General features: G+C 40.1%; 1 protein-coding gene across 1 annotated transcript in view; it reads left to right on the top strand.

Annotated features, from left to right (window-relative positions):
* Positions 1-19409, top strand: part of LOC309572709 (potassium voltage-gated channel subfamily KQT member 1-like) — a gene marked incomplete at both ends in the record, with an annotated part of 421148 nt that overhangs the window by 27527 nt on the left and 374212 nt on the right. The window contains 5 exons of the mRNA XM_082281146.1: positions 2890-3016; positions 7438-7516; positions 9320-9416; positions 13818-13958; positions 19016-19126. Coding sequence (XP_082137272.1) covers positions 2890-3016; positions 7438-7516; positions 9320-9416; positions 13818-13958; positions 19016-19126 — 555 coding nt within the window. The remainder of the gene's footprint in view (positions 1-2889; positions 3017-7437; positions 7517-9319; positions 9417-13817; positions 13959-19015; positions 19127-19409) is intronic.

Here is a 19409-nt window from a genome sequence, read left to right as displayed (position 1 = left end):
TGAATGCCCACCTTGTGATCTTTACTCATCTGTTTTCTTGAGAAGTATTTCAAAGTACACATATCCTTGGTCATGCACAAGTGCTTCACAATGCAGAGCTGTAAAGGGGTGCAATATTAAAATACTGATAATTCATTTATTTACATGCTGGATATACAGCTCACCGCAGTCACCATCCTTATGGGTGATTTTGTCTTCCCAAATATCAACTGGGAATGTCATACAGAGGACTCATACAGGAATGTCATAAAGCAGGTTTCTGAGCATGTTGAAGATAACTTCTTGGTGTAGGTGGTTGAGTAGGAAAGGTACCCTCCTAGATTTGTTGTTTGAGAGGGACTTGTGGGCAAAGTGGTGGGTGGTGGTTGTGTCTTGGTCACCGTGACCTTGAAGGAGCTGAGTTTCAAAAGTTGGTGATAGAAGAGAAACTGTCAGCAAAAGTTTGATCCTGGATGTGTGGAGAGCAGTAGGGGCTGGTTTGTAAAGTCTCTTGGGAATCTGCTTTTGGAGGTATTGGGGACTCTGAATGCTGGCCACCTTCTCAGAGCCTTCTCACAGGAGCAGGCAATTCCAAAGGGTTGGAAGTCAAGCAAAGCTGGGCAGAAGAGCAGCTTGGCTGAGCAGGGATCTTGTAGAACTTAGGCAGGAAAGGGGAGTATATGGGAGGACAGGTGTCACGAGAGGAGATTCTGTCCCCAAGGTAAGGAAAAAATTAGTGCAGCAAAAGCTCAATTGGAGTTTAAGCAGGCCAGCACTGGGAAGGACAATAAAAAGGACTTTTAAAAATATGTTCATAGCAAAAGGGGAATCAGAAATAGCATTGGGACATGGCTTGATGAGATTGGTCACCTCAAAAATAGCCATGTGGACAAAGCAGAGACATTTAATGTCCTTTTCACCTCTGCCTTCAACAACGATGGGCCCTGGGAAGTCTGGAGTTCTGTTGGGATACCATGACTGGGGGGATGATAAAACTTCAGTTCACCTTGATTTTGTCTGAGACTTGCTGATACAGCTGGATGTGCATAAATCATGGGGCGTGGTGGGATGCATTCCAGGATACTGAAAGACCTGGCAGATGTCATTGTGGGACCTCACTCCATTTATTTTTCAATGGTGTTGGGAGTCTGGAGAGGTTCCAGCAAACTGAAAGCTGGCAAGCGTAATCCCAGTTTTCAAGGACAAGAGGGAAGTCCCTGGTGATACAGACATGTCAGTCTCACTGCAGTGCCTGGTAAAATTATGGAGAAGGTTGTTTTGGGAGTTACTGAAAACACTTGAGAGACAACACAGTCATTGGTTACAGCCAGCACAAGTTCATGGGGGAAATGCCTGCTTAAACAACTCAAATTTATCCATAGTTGACTAAGGAAAGTCAGAAAATGTGGGGTTTTTTGGATTTCAGCAAAGCTTTTGGTCCTGTCTGCATGGAATCCTTCTGGATAAACACTCAACAAGCCCATGGTACACGGAGTGAGAAATGGGCACAAAGAGTTGGCAGTAAACAGGGTTACATCGGCCTGGCACTCAGTCACTGGGGGGACTCCAGGGCTCAACTTTACAGACAGTGCTCTCCAGTATTTTTTAAAATGATCTGGACTCAGAAATCGAATACACATTGAGTTAGTTTGACAGCAGTACTAGACTGGGGAGAGCTGTGAACTCCCCTGAGGGTACAGAGGCCTAACAGAGAGGTCTGGATAGACCAGAGAGCTGGGAAATCACCAACAGTATGAAAATTTACAAAAGCAAGTGCTTTATTCTCCCCCTGTTCTGGTTATACCTACACATTGTGGGACAAGAGGCTGGAGAGCAGCCCTACAGAAAGAGGTGTGGGGGTTTTGATGGCAAGTTCAAAGTGAGTCACCAGTGTGCCCTGGCAGCAGAAAGGGTCACCTGTGTCCCGGAGTGCACAGGGTGGAAGGAGGGGATTGTCCCACCCTGCTCTGCACTGCTGCAGCCCCACCTCGAGTCCGGGGGGCAGTTTTGGGTGTCTCAACAGAAGAATGACATCAGAACATGAGAGTGTGTCCAGAGGAGGGCAACCAAGGTGGGGCAAGGCCTGGAGGGCAAGGCTTGGGAGGAAGTGTCTGAGGTGTGGGGGTTTGTCCAGCTTGGAGAAGAGGAGCTTGAGGAGTGACCTACCGCAGTGGCAGCTTCCTCAAGGCAGGCAGAGCAGGAGGCTCTGATCTCCTCTCTCTGGTGGCCAGGGACCCGAGGAAAGGGAATGAACCTGCACCAGGGGACATTCAGAGGGGACATGAGGAAATGGTTCTTCCCTGAGAGTGTGCTTGGTCACTGGAATGGGTTCCCCAGGGAGTGCCTGAGAGAGCTCCTGGATGACACCTTCAGTCACACAGTTTAGTTTCAGATGGCCCTGCGAGGATCATCCCGCCTGCTGATCTCCATGGGTCCCTTCCAACTTGATGTGTTCTGTGATTCTATATAAAAGTTGACCTTACTTTCTGATTTTATGTTCATAAATTCTTTCTCATCATCTAGAAATGCTTCATATGCTTGTAAGTTTTTAGGAGTGATATACTTGTAGCCTCCCACTAGTCCTTATTTTTTAAAATTTTTTTGTTTTGGAAAGAAACAGAAGAAGAATAATACTGTGTTTTTCCCTATGATATACTGAAGGAATGGAGCTTAAACCATCCATTTATTCATGCAAATCACATTCAGGTACTGATTATCTCTCCCTTTTATTTACTGCCTGGCATATGCATATAAAAAGTGAACAGATTAGACAAAATCCTTTTTATTGCATCATTTGTCTTGACAAGCTCATCTGTATTAGTCCTATGAATAAATTAGATATGCAACCTGTACTCTGACTCTTAATGAAAAGAACTCAACTCTGATCTCTTCTCCTTTTCCCTGTGTTAGGAAATAGTTCTGGTGGTGTTTTTTGGTGCTGAGTACCTGGTCCGGTTGTGGTCTGCAGGCTGCAGGAGTAAATATGTTGGCTTCCAGGGAAGAATCCGGTTTGCCAGGAAGCCAATATCCATCATTGGTAAGACTTAAACTCTTTTGCAACCCCACCTCTTTGTTGTAAATAAAAATTTCAACTTCTGCAGGGGCCTTACTGCAGTCGTGAGCTACACCTGCCCCTCAACATTTATCTGCTTTGTGATTTCTCTTCTTCTGGGTTGCTAGAACTGAACACTTAAAATATGGCTTAGAAAGACAGAATTGTAAAGTGAAGAAATGAATAAATCTTGGGTAATTGAAGAAAATTGTTAAGATTTTGAACACAAAATCCTTCCTGGGGTACAAACAAGTTCTTCGTCTGCCTCTAGAGCTGATCTAGTTTTGTGACCTAACCATGAGGCCTATAAGGTACCATTTTTACTCCTCATCATGTTCTTGATTTCTCTCTCAGTTGAGAAGTACTTCTTAGGTGGGTATATTAGAGAAAATGATAGTCTCATTGAACTGTGGTTTCAAGTGGTTCTTTCTGCTGGTATTGTGCTTCTACCACAGTAAATATTCATGTTTGTATTGGAGCCCTTGGGGGAGACACAGTGGGTTTTGTTAAGAAAAGCTAAGAATGGCTACAGCTGGTTGTGCACTCACAGGTATCAGTACTTTATTTAACCTTTGAAATTCCCCTAAGAATATAATACACTGGAAATCAAGGTTTGATTTTCCGTATCAAATGCAGATGGAACAGTGTCTGCACTGTTCAAAAAAGAAGCTAAATTTGGGAAATACCTTTGCTGTGAATGATTGAATCCTACTGACTCATCCTATCATTTTCGAATCAACATGAATAAAATACAGACACTAGAAAAAGAAATTAAAGGATTAAACCGGAATGAAAAACATAATGCATTCATTTTATTTCTTCATTAATACAAAAGTCTTTATTTTAAAATCAGAAAAAAAAAATCTAAAATTTCTTTGAGAGCAGGGATATTTCTTCTCTGGGTTTTTGTTCATAAAATTTGGATTAATTCTTACAAAGTTCCATTTGGGTAACAGTTTTGAATTTCCTTAAGTTCTTCCATTATCTTTCCTTTCCTTCCCTCTCTAGCTGTAAATAAAAATTACTTCGGTGCTTATTACCAGGCAGAGATTTAGTAGTCAAGCCTAATTACTACTTTCATTTATGAACTTTTAAAATATTACTGGATTCCATGCTGCATGAACTCATATGTTAACATGCAACTTGAATAACTGGGGAAGGAGAGTGTTAAGACAGAACACATAATTTTTTGAATGGTCTTTTAGCATTTTAGCTAAAATGGAAAGTGATCCAACTCCCCTACCTATTAAATCAAATCTTTAAATTACTTTTAAGTAGATTTTCTAAAGTTAGCCTCATATTTCTCTACTTTGCAGACAGATTGTAGATGATAACATGTATGTGAGAAAGGACAATAACAACCTGTCAGAAGACATTAATATTGAATTGATTCCCAGCTCAAGAATCCCTAGAAAAATCCCTTTGTTTCTCCATGCTTCTTCATTCCCTAGTTTCCAGAAGGAGCACGTTTAGTGTGTGGTGCTCATTTACCAAGGCAGCAGAAACAATGGTGAGACCTTTCTTAAAACACACCTTTAAGCTGAGACCCATTTACATGCTGTAAAATAGTACAGCAATAAAATACAAAAATAAAATACAAATATTCTTACTGCTTTAAATTTAAAATGAATTAATTGCTTTTAATAAAAAAGCTGAGAATTGAATACTAGAAAGTCAATTTATGGGAATATTAGAAACACATCAGCAATTTCCTCAAAAGAAAAAAAAAGCTGTACTCAGGTAAGATATGTGATAGGTGATATTTGGAATTATTATTTTTTTTTAAATTAACAAACTTCCTGACACTTTACTTTTTGAAAACTACCATAAATACCAGTGTAATGCTAGTCTAAACACTAATGCTTGTTAGAGTTAAAAAAGTCATGTAAACAAATGTTGGCCCTTTTTCCTGAAGCTTTCCATGCCAGTGCCTGCTACAGCTTGAGTCTTGTGGAGACATTTCATGCAAAATGTTTAAACTGTTCCTGAAAAAGGCAACTCTGATGATTTCTTATGGAGAATCACTAGCAATTTCACACTTTGAAGCAGAAATTTAATGAGAAAATAGCTTTTTGTTTGTCACTGGAACTGAATTCCAATCTGATGAACAAGCCTCTGAAAAACTGGCAGCTTGTTTAGAGTTCAAACACCCTGCTAGAGGATGCTCTTCTTTTCCTCAGGGATTCAGTCTGCAGTGAGCCTGCACAATTCAAATTGCAGTTTCCTCTGAGCAGCGGTGCTGGGGCTGGAAGTGGAAAATCTGCTGGGTTTGGTTTTATAGTGCTCTTCCTGCATCTGCCCAGGGCACATGGAAAAGCCCAGGCTGAGGCAGAAGGAATGTTCTGGGACACACAGGCTCAGTAAGAAGACAGGAGGTGGATTCTGATGCAAAGGTCTGGGAGAGGAATGTTTGAAGAGTCTGACAAGCAAGCAGGAGCTTGAAGGAAAATCAGCAGGGGCTGGAAATATGTGGGATTAAAAGGTGGCAGTGAAAGGGCAGGATATGCTGATGACCTAGAATGTAAACTAGGGCTGTTTGGACCAGTAAACTGGGATTAATGAGGGACGTCTAAGTGCTGGAAACTGGGATGAAAACTAGGAACAGAGGAGAAGCAGAGGTAGAAGAACAGATTTGGAGAAAAAGAAAAAAAAAAAAAGAAATATCTCTACCATGAAGAACACATTCAGAAAAGTGAAAGTACAAATGAAAAAATGTCTCACTACCTGGTAGAAGCTCATTTTCTGAGCTCAGTCTTTTCCACCTTCAGTACCTGCCATCAGATGGATATGTGTATGTCTGACAATTTAGTAAAGACATGATGCATCATTTTCTAGGGGGCAAAGATCTGTGTTGTGATGTGATGGGAAGAAAATCTACCCTAAATTCCGATGTTTACAGATATATGTTCACACATGATAAAGGAACAGAGTAAAAAATTGGAAAGTGAGGCATTCAAAAGCTGAGATTAATCCTAAATGGAAGCTCTTTCTGTTGCCTCATCCCTCCCTTTATTCATTTTCATTTTCATTTTCATTTTCATTTTCATTTTCATACATGCACAATTATTGTAGTACAGTCTTTAAACTGAGTGAGTGCTTTCCTTTGGGGAGGAATCCAGCTTTTACAGCAAAAATCAGACTGATACTGGAAATTAATTCAACTCAGAGAGTGGAGGATACTGTTGGTTGTAGAACTTCTGCAATATTTGTTGCAGCAACTACATAGTTGTGGATGAGGCAGGAGAACGCTTAAAGGAGAGGAAAAAACAAGTTAACCTAGCTGAAGGAAACTGTTGTTGCTGCCCAGGTTGGATCCCATCCTGCCTCTTGCCCAGGCATCCCATGGAAAGTCAGTTAAATAAAGTTTTCACAAATGGGCCTCATTTTCTGGATGTCCAAAGGAAGACTTTGAAGTCGGGTTGCAGAGGTTCTGAGCCCTCACAGCTACAAGTGAAGTCAGCAGGGCTGGTGTTTGGAAGTGCTCTGAAGAATAAAGTACTGCCTGTTTCAAACTGGCAAAGGAGAGTTTACCAAAAGTTTTCCTCGTTCTGTCTCCATTTGCTACCCATTTATAATAGTATCCTTTATTTTTTGGTTAGAATCTGAAAGGGAAGCATTTAGATGCTCTAAAGAAGTTTACCACAGAAATGCTGGTGAGGAAATTAAAAAAATATCTTCTCAGAATAATGTTACAGCAAGGTTCAATAATTAGAAGAAATGGACATGGTCACTGTACTGGGATGAGAGAAAATAAGGGATGCTGGCACTGTGAACTCAATCTGTCATTTGCATTGTATAAAGCTGGAACTGTGTAAACTGCAGAGTTGTGGAAACAAAAAAAAAAGAACTCTGGAAACAATTATTTTTTTGTACAAATAAAGACAGTATCACAAAGTAAACTAACAGTTCTGATTTTTTCTAGACAGCCTTTGTTCTGACAGTTCCCTTAACTTTGAAAGCTTGGCTTTACAGCTTTGATACAACTTTTAAACCAAGTGTATGTTTGTCTGTATAAATGATACTTGACTTCGTGGATTTCATTATTGAGTGAAGCAAACCCTTGCATTTCCTCTTACATGAGAAGCCTTGAGCCAAAATAAGGATTCATTTCTAGGGTGTACAAATGCCTTTGCATTTTTTGTGGCAAGCTGCCTGATCCGTCAGTCTCTTTGAAACTTCTGTTACTGAATTCATCCTGGGAGAAACTGTAGCCACTGAGGTTTTGATGTGAAACGCTTACACAGACTTAACATGCCCACCAAATTTCAGCTAACAATTTCTTTTTTTGAAGTGCTTTCCTTAGTCTGTATTTGTTGTGTTTTTCAGTGCTGACATCTAAAACCAAAAAATCAATACATTCTTTCTTCTTTTGTTTGTTTGTTTGTTTGTTTGTTTGTTTTTAACAGATCTGATTGTGGTAGTAGCCTCAATTATTGTTCTGAGCATAGGATCTAATGGGCAGGTGTTTGCCACCTCGGCAATAAGGTATGTTCTCCTGTGGCTGCAGCTCTTCACTACCACAGAGGTTATTAGATGTATACCTGATTGTCTAATTCCCAATTTAGCTGCATGTCTGATTTTCCTAATGCAGGAAAAGTTACTCTACTGAAGCACTGGGCAGTGGAGGACTGGGTGCTGTTGTGCTTGGTCACTGATTGGGAAAGGAGTGCAGGAACAAATGAAAAATGGTGGGAATGCTGAAGCCAAGTGGAAAAAACGAAATGTTGTGTCCTATTTAAAACATCAAACAACTCTCTCTCTGAGACAAGAGAGTATTACAGAACGTGGGTTTATTTAAGAAGTAATCCAGACAGCACTTAACTCTGTGCTTTTTCAGTATGAGTAATTACTTTGTTTAAAGAGTAATTATGCTTTGGTGGATTTGTTTGGCACGAGTAACTCACACTGTACATGAACCAGAAACATTTGATGTCCACAGTGTTTGTTCAGCTTGCATCAAGTACTGCAGGCTTGTTTTGGGAGGTAAAGTGGGTAAATAGAAGAAAAGAATGATGAGCAGTAGGTGTACTTCCCACTCCTAACCTAACTTCCAAGATGTGCTGCATGTTCTGTCACAAGCCTCCGCTTCCCAGTGCAGTGGAATCACTGGGAAGTGGGAATGGCCAGTACTGTCTAAACTGTTCAGCTGTGCAGAGAAACACTGGGGGGACCTACATGTACAGTGTTTTTAAGATAACTCTTACCATAGAACATTCATCCTTACCTGAGGGTAAAGACTCCACACAGGCAGCAGGAATGTGATTATCGGCTCATACAGGAAAAGAGGAAGGTGCATGTGAAAATTCCAAAGGTTGGGGATTTTTAATTTAGCTAGAAGTGTAGGAAGGACTTCAATGGAAAGGCCCTCTGTGTGTTTATATTTGAGCCTGGTGGGTTTTGGGCTCAGTGCAGCCTTTCCCAGTGTTAAGCTCCAAAGTCCTACACTTCAGAACCTTAACCCACATCCCTGCAGTGTTATCATTGCTCCTCTGAAAAACCAGTAGGGTCAGGCAAGTCTGAATTAAAAAGCAAAACCTATATTCACAACAAAATTTTAAGGATTGCTAAAAAGAGCTAAAAATACTTCCAGTGAAAAATTTTCAGGTAGATGAATTCAGCATCCATCCTTTCCTGCTCTTCACTGTTTTTTTTCAGGGATAAGACAGTAAGATGACTATAGACAAACAAAATTCATTGTCAAAAGGGCAAATGAAATATTTCCATAGAATAAAATTATGCTGAAGAACCATACTGATAACTGTTTTTCATTAGTTGAAATATTTGGAGCTTATGATTGATTCAGTTATTCTCCTAAAAACACATAGGACTCTATATATTTCTATATATTTTCTATAAATCAGATAGATTTCAATAACTCACACAACAAGGATTTCCGTATTGCCATGTTTGATTTGTATTCTGCTTTTGGCAAATAGAGAAAAAAGTTTGCTCATATTTATGTTAGCAAAGTTTGAAGCATTGGTTTTCCTTGGAAAGGAGGCATTTGAGAATCAGAATCATATAAAATACACAAGTTTTCCCTGATTTTGTTTGGTTTTCCATTAAATAATTGTTTTCATAGCCAGTATTACTGAACAAATTTGACTGTAATGAAATGTGATCTAAACATAGAGATGCCTGAAGCCTGGGCAGGGCAGTACTTTCACAGTTCTTTAACATGGCAGAGTGTTAGTGGATATAATCAGTTGTGGGTGGATGAGGCAGTACTGTCCTCAAGCATTTTTACTGATTTATTGTGTTTATTTTAATGCTTCACTTTCCTTACAGGGGCATCCGCTTTCTCCAGATCCTTCGGATGCTTCACGTTGACCGCCAGGGGGGCACCTGGAGACTCCTGGGGTCAGTGGTTTTCATCCATCGACAGGTACCTGGCCTTTAAACATCCCCTGCATTTTGGTGACTTCAGTAAATTCTCTGTGTGGGCTTCAGATCATACCCTGGTTGAAATGAACTGTTACATTGCAAGAGAAAGAAATGCTCTAAAAGTCCATCGTGTGTTTCTTTCTCCTTTTAAAATGGGAAACTATTCTTTGCTAGGGCAGTGGCTGACAGGGTATAAACACCAGTGTTTGGGGTTTTAATTAACTGTTGTACCCTTTGGTGTTATCCCTCAATGTCATTTATTAAATGCAGTTTTGTGGGCTGCCTTTCATACTACAAATACTGTCCACTATCTCCACAGAAGATGTGTTCCTAACGTGGTTGTTCTGTGGAAAACCAAACACTGGTGGAAAAGCCTTGCTAGAAGAAGTCAATTATTTAAACAATTCTGTTTTGTTCTCCTTGAATACAGAGTTTTCTAATTTGTTCTTTAAATAAAAAATATGGACTATGTTATGATCCTTTGTAGGAAAAGTTATTTTTTCAAGGGTGTGCTCACAGAGGCAAACCTGGCTATATATAGTTTCATGTCTGCTAAAACTTTGAAACAATTTTTCTGTGTGAAAGTTCATTAAGCAGGAAGAGTTTAAAACTTTCTCTGCAGACTTTGAAATGTTTCTAACTGAAGGCTTCTTTTTGAGTCTTCATGGAATCTCGTTATGATTAGCTTTATCAATATAACAGAAATTTATATCATTAGCCTTTAAATCTTGCATCTTATGCCACACTGTGGAGGGCTAATACTCTGCTGTCAATCTCCACATCACACTTGTAAGGGTGGTTAACTCATTCTTGTGAGTGTAGATGTGTTCTCCACATATTGACAAACAGTTACAGATTTCCACACAGACATCTTTTAATTTTGTATTCAGAAAACTGGTTTTCTGGGACAGAAAGTGGGATGCACTTAATCCAAGCAATTAATTTAATACCAAAAGTTAATTTTCTTCCTTTTGGTTTTTTTCCCCCAGTACAGTAAGAACTTTTATGTCATGATGGCTGTGCAGACGTGATGCACACCAAAGTGCTGTGGGATAAAGCCTCCTTTCATACTGTACAACAGGATGACTTTTAATGCTCCAAGTCTGTGTGGTCTTCATTTATTATGCTTGCTTTGCCTGGGTATCTTGCTAGGGCAGAGCTGATATCCAAATAACTTTCTCAACGTTTGGTACCCTTACAGACAGAGCTGTTTGAGAACATTTTTTCCTGTGGGTGTTCAGAGTTTTAGTCAAGAATCAGGAAATACTATCTCCAAAATACAACACTTAAATCTTATGTGTCACAAGCATAAGTTCAATGATTTAAAAGGAAAAAAAAAAAATCCTTGGAAAAGTGAATTTATGAGTAAACACACCTGAAGTTCTGCTTATCCAAAGACGTGATTATGGTGATAAATAAAACTCCACAGATCCGTAGTACTTATCCAAGCAGATCACCCACTAATACGTTAAGGAAAAAAGTACCAAGCACACAGTTCTGTATTGACATTGGACAAGTGCAGCTGAAACCCTAACACGGTACCAAACGGAAGGAAAAATGGAACCTTTATTCCTGTCCAGAGTCTGAAAGAAATATTTGTTTAAAAATAAGAAACCAAAACCAAAACAAAAACACCTCAGCTGCTTTTTCTTCACTGGCAGAGTACAAAGTCCTCATCTATTTTTTTTTTTGTGTTTGATACTCTTTCAGAAAAAATGGGCCCCTAAACCCTTAAGCAATGTGAGAAAATAAATTCACATCTTGGTGCCCTGTGAAAATAGCAAGCACTTGTATCTCCATGGCCCCAGAAGTGCTTACTGAAGTTGTCACCAACGATTTCCATGTGTTTTGGAATTTACATATATCTCTATTAGCTCACTCATGCCTGGTTTGGCTGGGATGCTCTTCTATTTTCAGCAGGTTGAGCTTATATACCAACATTTCTTGCCAAAGACAACAAAACATGAGTCAGTATCACATGTGGTGGTGGAAAGCCATGGAGAAGTCCTGCAGCTTACTGAAAAACTTAGTTAGCAACTCTAGCTGCAGCTTGTGAGCCTCTAGGTTGGTTTTACTCCTTCCTCACCTTGCTTTGTGAGGTCTTCTACTGCTCTTAGGACAGGAAGAATTCTTGTATTTTTTCCAAGTGCTGAACTTTGTACTGTGTGGTCCTTATTTCAACTGAAAATGGAGGCCTAGCTGAGTTTAAAAAATGTGCTGACTCAACTCTCTCAGGATTCAAATGCACCTTTGTGCATTTGTTGTTCTTGCTGTTTCCCCGTGTGTGTGTGTGTATCTGAAAGTCCCTGCTGCAAAGAGCCACTTGTTTTAGTCAGCACTCTTTATTCTTAAGCTCTTACCTAATAAAACCCACATAAATGTGTCATTTTAAGGCCTGATTCCTGCAGAATTCTCTTTGCTTTATGATCATGTCTCTTGAAGCATGTGTTATTTTAAAAGCTTCTGACTCCTTAAATCCAGTAGGCATGAGATTGCTGGCATTATTCTTAATAATTAAATACAGTCTCTCTGTATACATGGAACATGGATTGGTGACATTTAGAGTAAGTCCAAGGCAGTTGCATTTTCATCTGGCTTTTACTTGAAAAGAATTCTATCTTTAGATGAGCAGTACTGGAGCTGAGAGGTGCCAGTGGTGAAATAACCTCAGTAGTTCTGTTGATATTTCTGCCACTTTGAAAGGATTTCGTAAGACTGATATTTTCCTGCCTGCTTTCCAAACAGCCAGCACTTAAACAAGAATTATTCCAATTATCATCCACAAATAGTCAATTGTGTATGTTAACACAAGGAGCTTTTCAAAGCAGGTCATATCTACAAGTACACAGTGCAGCATTGTCATGAGATAAAGATGAGAAAATAAAGGTGACCAGCAGAGAAACTACTGAAACCCCAGGGCTTATTTCCTTTATCAGCTGCCTTGTTTAGCAAACAGGTCTGCAAAATGTTAAGGCTTAAATTAAAAGGCTTGTCCATGGGCAAGATGAAATATTATCAAAATTCATTATTTAGGTCATCATTAAACGATTAGAGGAAAAACACCCATTTTTCTTTGTGCCAAGATTACTTAAAGATTTCCTGAACCTAGATTTTAATTAGTGCTCTAGGAGAGTGAGGGATATTTATAGTTCCTGCTGCTGAATGTTGGTCCTTGATACCAGGGCTACCTTTCCCCAGGAAGCTCTTACAAAGAAAAGAAAAGAAAGAAAGAAAGAAAAGAGAAAGTCTGAAGTAAGTTTGATGATAAAATTGAACCTTCCCTTACAAACAGTTTAAGAAACGTGGGTAGACTGTTGCAGAAAATCTGTGAAAACCTGACATACTTTAAAAGTAAGGGCAATCCTTCCTATTCAGGTTTTAATTTTAAATGTATCATATGGCAGTGCTTTGATTCCCTTATTGGCTGGAATCCAAGGAAAGAGAAATGACTGTCAAGAGCTTAAGGAAGATGCCAATCAAGACGTAGCACAACAATGTTTCATGTTAAAGATGGGCAAATATGTGCAAAGAAAATAAAGGAATAATGCATCTAAACTTTAAGTAATTAAAAGAAGCTGTTTTCCCTCATAAGTAGTTATTGGATTTCCCGGGGGGGCAGGTGGATGTCTCATTTAGCACTGCTTTTAAAAGCTTTATGTGTTTTTGCATTTGTGATACCATACATTTTTAAATGCACCAGCACTTTCTTTTTTCCTGAAGACTGTGAGAATCTAAGTCACAGCAGGTGACTTATCTAAGTATCTAAGTCATAGCAGGTCTGACACAACTTTCTTGCCCAAAAATGTTTAGAGAAAATGGTATATTCACAAGGACTGTACCATGCCCTCACAAAAGTCTGCCCCAGCCTTGTTTTTCAGGACCAAAAACCTGACATATTTTATCTTAAGATTTTATCTTAACATGAAACTGTTGAGGCATCACTATTCAGTCTTGAGCAATCTAAACATCAGATACACAGGTTCATTACTCGGATATGGCCATAATCACAAGACATGCCTGTTATTTCTGTGTGCAGTTCAGCAAGGGCATTTCTAAAGCTGCTTTGCTATTTTAAAAATGTTTAGACAATTAATGTTTTGAGTAGACAGTTAAGTGGAATGATTCCCATTCCATAATTAGGAAACATGTCCTACTCTACATTTAGCTGTCCCAAGGATCTTGGATAAATGATGGCTTTTTGACCTATTTAGCATAGTATGCATAAAACCTAAGTCAATGTTTTAGCTGTTTTACTGGAGGCAGATTTTGTACCTGCAATATAACATATTGATTTTTCTACTGTGGTGCAAAAACCCCCACATATATTTGCAATGTTTGGCAATGATAGAATATATGTATATGTTGAAAACCTTATATGCTTGTTTGCTTTCTCTTTTAAAAGGAACTCATAACCACGCTGTACATTGGATTCTTGGGATTAATTTTTTCATCCTACTTTGTTTATCTTGCCGAGAAGGATGCAGTTGATGAGGATGGAAAGACAGGTTTCTCCAACTATGCTGATGCTCTTTGGTGGGGTGTGGTAAGTCCTCACCAACAAAATGTGTGTGCCAACAGGGCATAAGGTTTTTTGTTCAAGCTGTGATATTTTTAGAAAAATCTGGCATTTCTTTCTTTGCAGAATGTATTTCTGTAGGGAAGCTTGACAACCTCTTAGGAGGGATACAAGAAAGAATATAATAAATACAATTAAATTCTTGGGGTATTAAATTTTATTGTGAAAGCAGGTTAGCAAGTTCTTAGCAAAGGACACTGAATGTTTACAGATATGGAAAGTCCACATCTCAAAAAGAGTAGAAATTCCCTTCAAAACCTGTACCACTTCCTTTAAACTCTGCTTAGTTACCTGCGAAAGGTACATAACTTAAAAGGATACTATATGTGAAAGTTGGGTTAGTGACTCTGGTTTTTTGATCTTTTTGTGTAAAACTCACACTCTCAGTAGTAATTCAGACCTTGAGGCAAGTTACAGGTTCCTGTTCTTCGGTTTTTATCTTTAACTTAGATGCTGGATAAGCCTCTACTTCAGTGAAGTGCACAGAAATACAGACTATATTACATGTACCCTCAGTCATCACCCTTTAAGTGGTTCACTATAAAAATATTTTGAACACTAAATTCCTTTCACTATGTTGTAAAGTATTCATTTCAGCTGCAGAGCATCACCTATGGCTGTGCTAAAAACAATACAAACCCAGAAGAATCTAGTGAAAAAAGGAAAATCCACGCAATGGCCAGATGGACCTGATGATCTAAGGTGCTGGGAAGCAATGAAACCATGAACCAACCCATAGAGCAATCACTTGTGAAAGTCCTCAATGGACATGGGATAAAATTTTAAGAACATAAAACCTCATGGTTATAGGTGTGAGGCAACCTGTAGCTAATGGTGGGAAATAATGAGTGTCTCAGAAGCACAGATTGTGCTGCATTTTAAAAGGAAAACAATCAGGATGTAATTGGAAGATACCACATGCCAGCTTTAAGAGAACAAACCAGGACTCTTATTGTCACTTATTCTTCCATTATTTGAGCAGTTCACCTCAAACACCAGTGGTTCAGTTGTAGCATCCATTTCTATCCATGTATATTCATGCACAGCTTATTCCTGCATGTGATAAAAATTCCATGTGAACCCAGTGTACTTTTTCTACTTATTTTTATTTTTATTTCTATTTCTATTTTCTCTAGTTTTCCAGAGCTTGCTTCATTAGTTCCATTGAATATTTAGGTATGAATTACAAAATGCTTCTAAACACTGGAAGCTATGGCATTGATATGAGTAAAGAGTAAAAAGATTAAGGTTAAAAAAGTCAGGGTGTGTTTATACAAGAGTATTTTGGACTTCAGGAATTTAAAAGGAATCATAAAGACCAACAGAGAAGTTTAAAATGCACATTACCTTGTTGGGATAGATGACTTGGGATCTGTGTTTCCAAGTGTGTGGATGGGACATGCAAAGTGTTCAGTGGGTTTTGTTATTTTCCAAAACTTGACTTGCTTTGTGTAGCAGCAAGATAAAATCAGCTCCTCTTTCTCTGGCTGTGTGAGGAACACTGTTCAAATTGTTGTTTAAGCTTTTCAGGCATCTAGGCCTCCTCAGCATTTAGTGAGTCACGGTGCAGGTGCAGTTCACAGCTGGGAACAGGAACAAAGGACAAAGTGAATCAGTTTCTTTTTCTTTTCAAATCTCCTGGAACATAGAAACACAGATGTGGAGTTACTAGGGAGTGAAATTTGATTTTTACTTTTGCCTTTCAAAACTGAGCCATTGGAAAAAAAAAAAAAATCTTGGTAACAAGTATCTAAAAGTCTTACATGTCTGAAAAAAACCACAGAGTCTATTATGGGCAACGTTTTGGTTTGGGGAGAAAGTGCAAGCTTGCTGAACTTGATACAAATGACCTGAAAGGTTTAAATACGGAGAAAAGAGAAAATAAAGAACGAATGAGAGTTGGAATTAAATGCTAACTACATTCACCTGCTTCAGTTAAATGCAAGGTTTTTTCTCCTAGGTTTGGCAGGCAAACAGGTTAAACTGTGAAGACATACCAAAGACTTTGTGTGTTTTACATGAAGCCGTTCTCAGAAGCTGTAGCATGTAGGGCACGTGTAAACCACTTCTAGCAGCATGGTCAGTCTGCCAGAATTGCAACCCATGTCACAGCAGTTTCCCTGTCCCTTTTGGGGATTGTTTCCTTGAGGAGAGAAGAGCACATAGGAGGCTTCTCTTCTGTTGGCCCTCCCTGCTTACCTCTTGCTGCTTGTAATGCTTATTGATCTTGCTGCAAACTCAGCTATTCTGTACCACTGGGCTGGAGTAAAATACTTGCTCCAGTAAATTGGTGTTAACTGGCACAGGTACTTGGGATCAACTGCTCAGAATTTCCAGCAGTAAATTTCCATGCCAGAGGTAGCAGTTTGAACCCCTTTATAGTTAGTGTGTTTTTTGAGTTATTTAGTTCTGACTCCTCACACCTGAGGACACCTGCCTGTCTTAAAACATCTGAGCAGCCCTGTTGACTGCTACTAAATCAGGGTTCTTCCCTTTTTGAGGTGTACATGTGTTTAGAGCCTGTGCACACAGCTGGAATGTGCCATCATAAATCCGTGTTACAGGAGGTGTCATTTTCCAGAGCCCAGTTATTCAACATTCTCTGCTCAGAAATACTGATAACTTTGGGATGTACAAGTAGAAAAAAAGTTCTGCTGTGATTAAGAAAGCCAGAGAATTACATTACTTATAATCCTTTCCATGTATTCAAAGTGCTAATTAGATTACTGAGAAGGAACCCTCTTAAGGTAGCCAGGGAAAAACTTTCTGAGACATGTTCAGGCACCTGCAGGAGTCTGCCAGCCAAACGCCTGCTGTGGAGATGGAAAATTCATTTTTTCTGTGGTTACAGCTTTCATGCTGTCTTCCGTAGTAACACTAATGCAGCTCAACATTACTGCAGTTTGGTTTTAAGTCCTGTGTGCTGGAGAACTTAGAAAAAAAATAACCAAACCCTCCCTCCCCCCCAAAAAAAACAAGAAGCCTTTCATAAGAAAAGAGAGGGGAAAAGGAAGGAAAACCACAGACTTTGAGGGATCATCTGGGTGCACTGAGGAGCTGAAGTGCTGTTAAAGAAACAGAGCTTTAACTTCCTCCACTGCCCAGTAACATATGCTGCATTTCAAAGTTGAATTTTGGGGACTGGCAAACTCATATGTTTGTCCTGCTGGTAGCACACAGCACCTGAGTCACTTGACCAGCCACATTAAATCTGGACAAACACCTGGCAAGGCAGAGCTCCTGCTGAGAGCAGTTTGCAGATCAAAAGAACAATATTCATTCAAGGATATAGATACTACAAAGTGGTCTTCATCAAGTGGAAGATTTGTGATGAATAAACACAAATCTAACTGTTTTTTGGAACTTGGAAAAGCTAAGTTTGGTAGTAGTTGGTGATATTTTTCCCTGCAAATCTTTCTTCCAGCTCTGAGAGTAGGAGGAAATATATTCTTCCCATGCCTTTATTGCTTGATAGTTTCTTCTTAGAAGACTATTTTTGCATAACATCTAAGCATTTGTCAGCAAATTTTTCCATAAAAGGCAGCCTCTTTATAGTTAGTGTAAATTTGCATATTCTTTTAAGTCTGTTTTGGCTGTGTTTCTGCTACCATTCAAGGCGAAGTCAAGGGAGGGAACTAGGTTTGGGGCTGGTGCTTCCAAATAAAAGTACATTTTTTCTATTTACAGTTCTCCCCAGCGGTTAGTATTGATGACAGAACTCTTCTGTTCCTCACCAGAAGCTTTTCACTTCTCAAGGGTCCAAGCCACGTTTCTCACACCATTTTATGGCAGCAGCAGAGCTCTGAGGATGCTGAAAACCCAACACTCCCATGGCCCAGGGTGTCTGTTTCAGGCCATGGTCCTGCTATGACCATGGTGCCTGTCTGGTGTGATTCCCGTGGCTTGCTGTGGGTTCCTGCTTTGGGATCAGCTGATTATCCCCTTCCGTTGGGAAGCAGGGGGTCCTTGTTCCATCACAGACGTTTCTGATGGACCAGCCTCCACCTGGACCCTGTTTTCCCCCTGCACCAGGTCCTTCCTGACCTCTGGCTCATAATGAATTCTTTTCCATCCTGCTGGGGCTCTTCAGGAATAGCCCCAAACCTCTGTCCCGATTAGGTCCTCCTACCTCTGGGGCTTTTCAGGGCTGGCCTGCCACCTCCACAGCAAGTCCCTGTAGAGCCAAGTCCCTACAGATGCCAGACCTGAGGGCACTAATTGGCCTAATGACCCTGCCCAGCATGACCTCACTGGTGATGCTCCATGCACACCCAGGGGCAATATTTAAGCACAGGAGAGATTGACTCTAGCTCAGCTGCAGCTGATGGACTCCCTTGATCCTGATTTCCACCCATGGGATGATGCCCTGCTATTGGCCCCTCCCTGTGGACTTCCGTGCTGACCACTGCTCTGGATCCTAATCCTGACCTGTGGCTTGCTGCCAGACCTGCCTCACTGTTGGGCTGCTGCATTATAATCCAGGCTCTTGGGTGGGCCTGGCTGCACTTTCTGCTTCTGTTTTGCTTGGAAGGGACTGTGGCCTGTCTGGAGAGGTGCTGCCCTGCTGGCTCTGTTGTCTCCCTTGACTGTGGGCCCCTTGTCCCTTAGGGAGTACCTGGCCCTGATAAGCAGTGATCAGATCCAAGTTCAAGCACCTTGTGGCTTAAACACAATTTTGGGTGGCCAGGTCCTGTATTTGTGGGGAAGGAAGAAAGCTAAGCACAGGGCCCAGCTGTGTTCAGGTCTAGCTCTACTGGCAGGTTGACTTTGGGAGAGAACTCATCCTGGAGTAGTTGTGTGTTCCTCCTCTTGCCATGAGGATTCAGCTGGGATGGGTGAGTTCTGTCCCTTTTCATTCCTGTCAGCACAGGTTTCCTTATCCCCACATCCAAACACTGTTGATTCCCTCCTGTCTCATGATACTTTGCTAATTTTTTTCCCCTTTCATTCTTTTGGTTTTTTGTGCTTTTTGGAGAGATAAATGTGCCCCATTGCACTGAAACAGGTGTTTGTTTCTGGCCTAGGTAACAGTCACAACAATCGGCTATGGAGACAAAGTTCCCCAGACGTGGATTGGGAAGACAATAGCTTCCTGTTTCTCAGTATTTGCCATCTCCTTCTTTGCCCTGCCAGCCGTACGTAGAACTCGAATCCCTTCTTTAAGGTGTGTCCACCTCTGTGAATGCCTCTGGCTCCTGTAACCTGTGGACCACAGCAATAAACACATGCTGTTTATTGAAGTTACACGATTCTGCTGTTGATCTGCTCAGTTTCAGATTTTTTTGTTGGAATAAATAGAACTCTGTCACTGTAGACATTGCAAAATTAATTTTATAAAGTCTTTTATTAAATGTCTGTTTATTCCATATGCTGAGTATTTGATTTAGGTCTGTGAAGTCATATACAAGTCTGACTAGT

This window comes from Coloeus monedula (genome assembly GCF_965178545.1).
Source record: "Coloeus monedula genome assembly, chromosome: 4".
Classification (NCBI taxonomy): Eukaryota; Metazoa; Chordata; class Aves; order Passeriformes; family Corvidae; genus Coloeus; species Coloeus monedula.
Note: the sequence above shows the minus strand (reverse complement) of the source record. Positions and strands in the feature narration are given on the sequence as shown.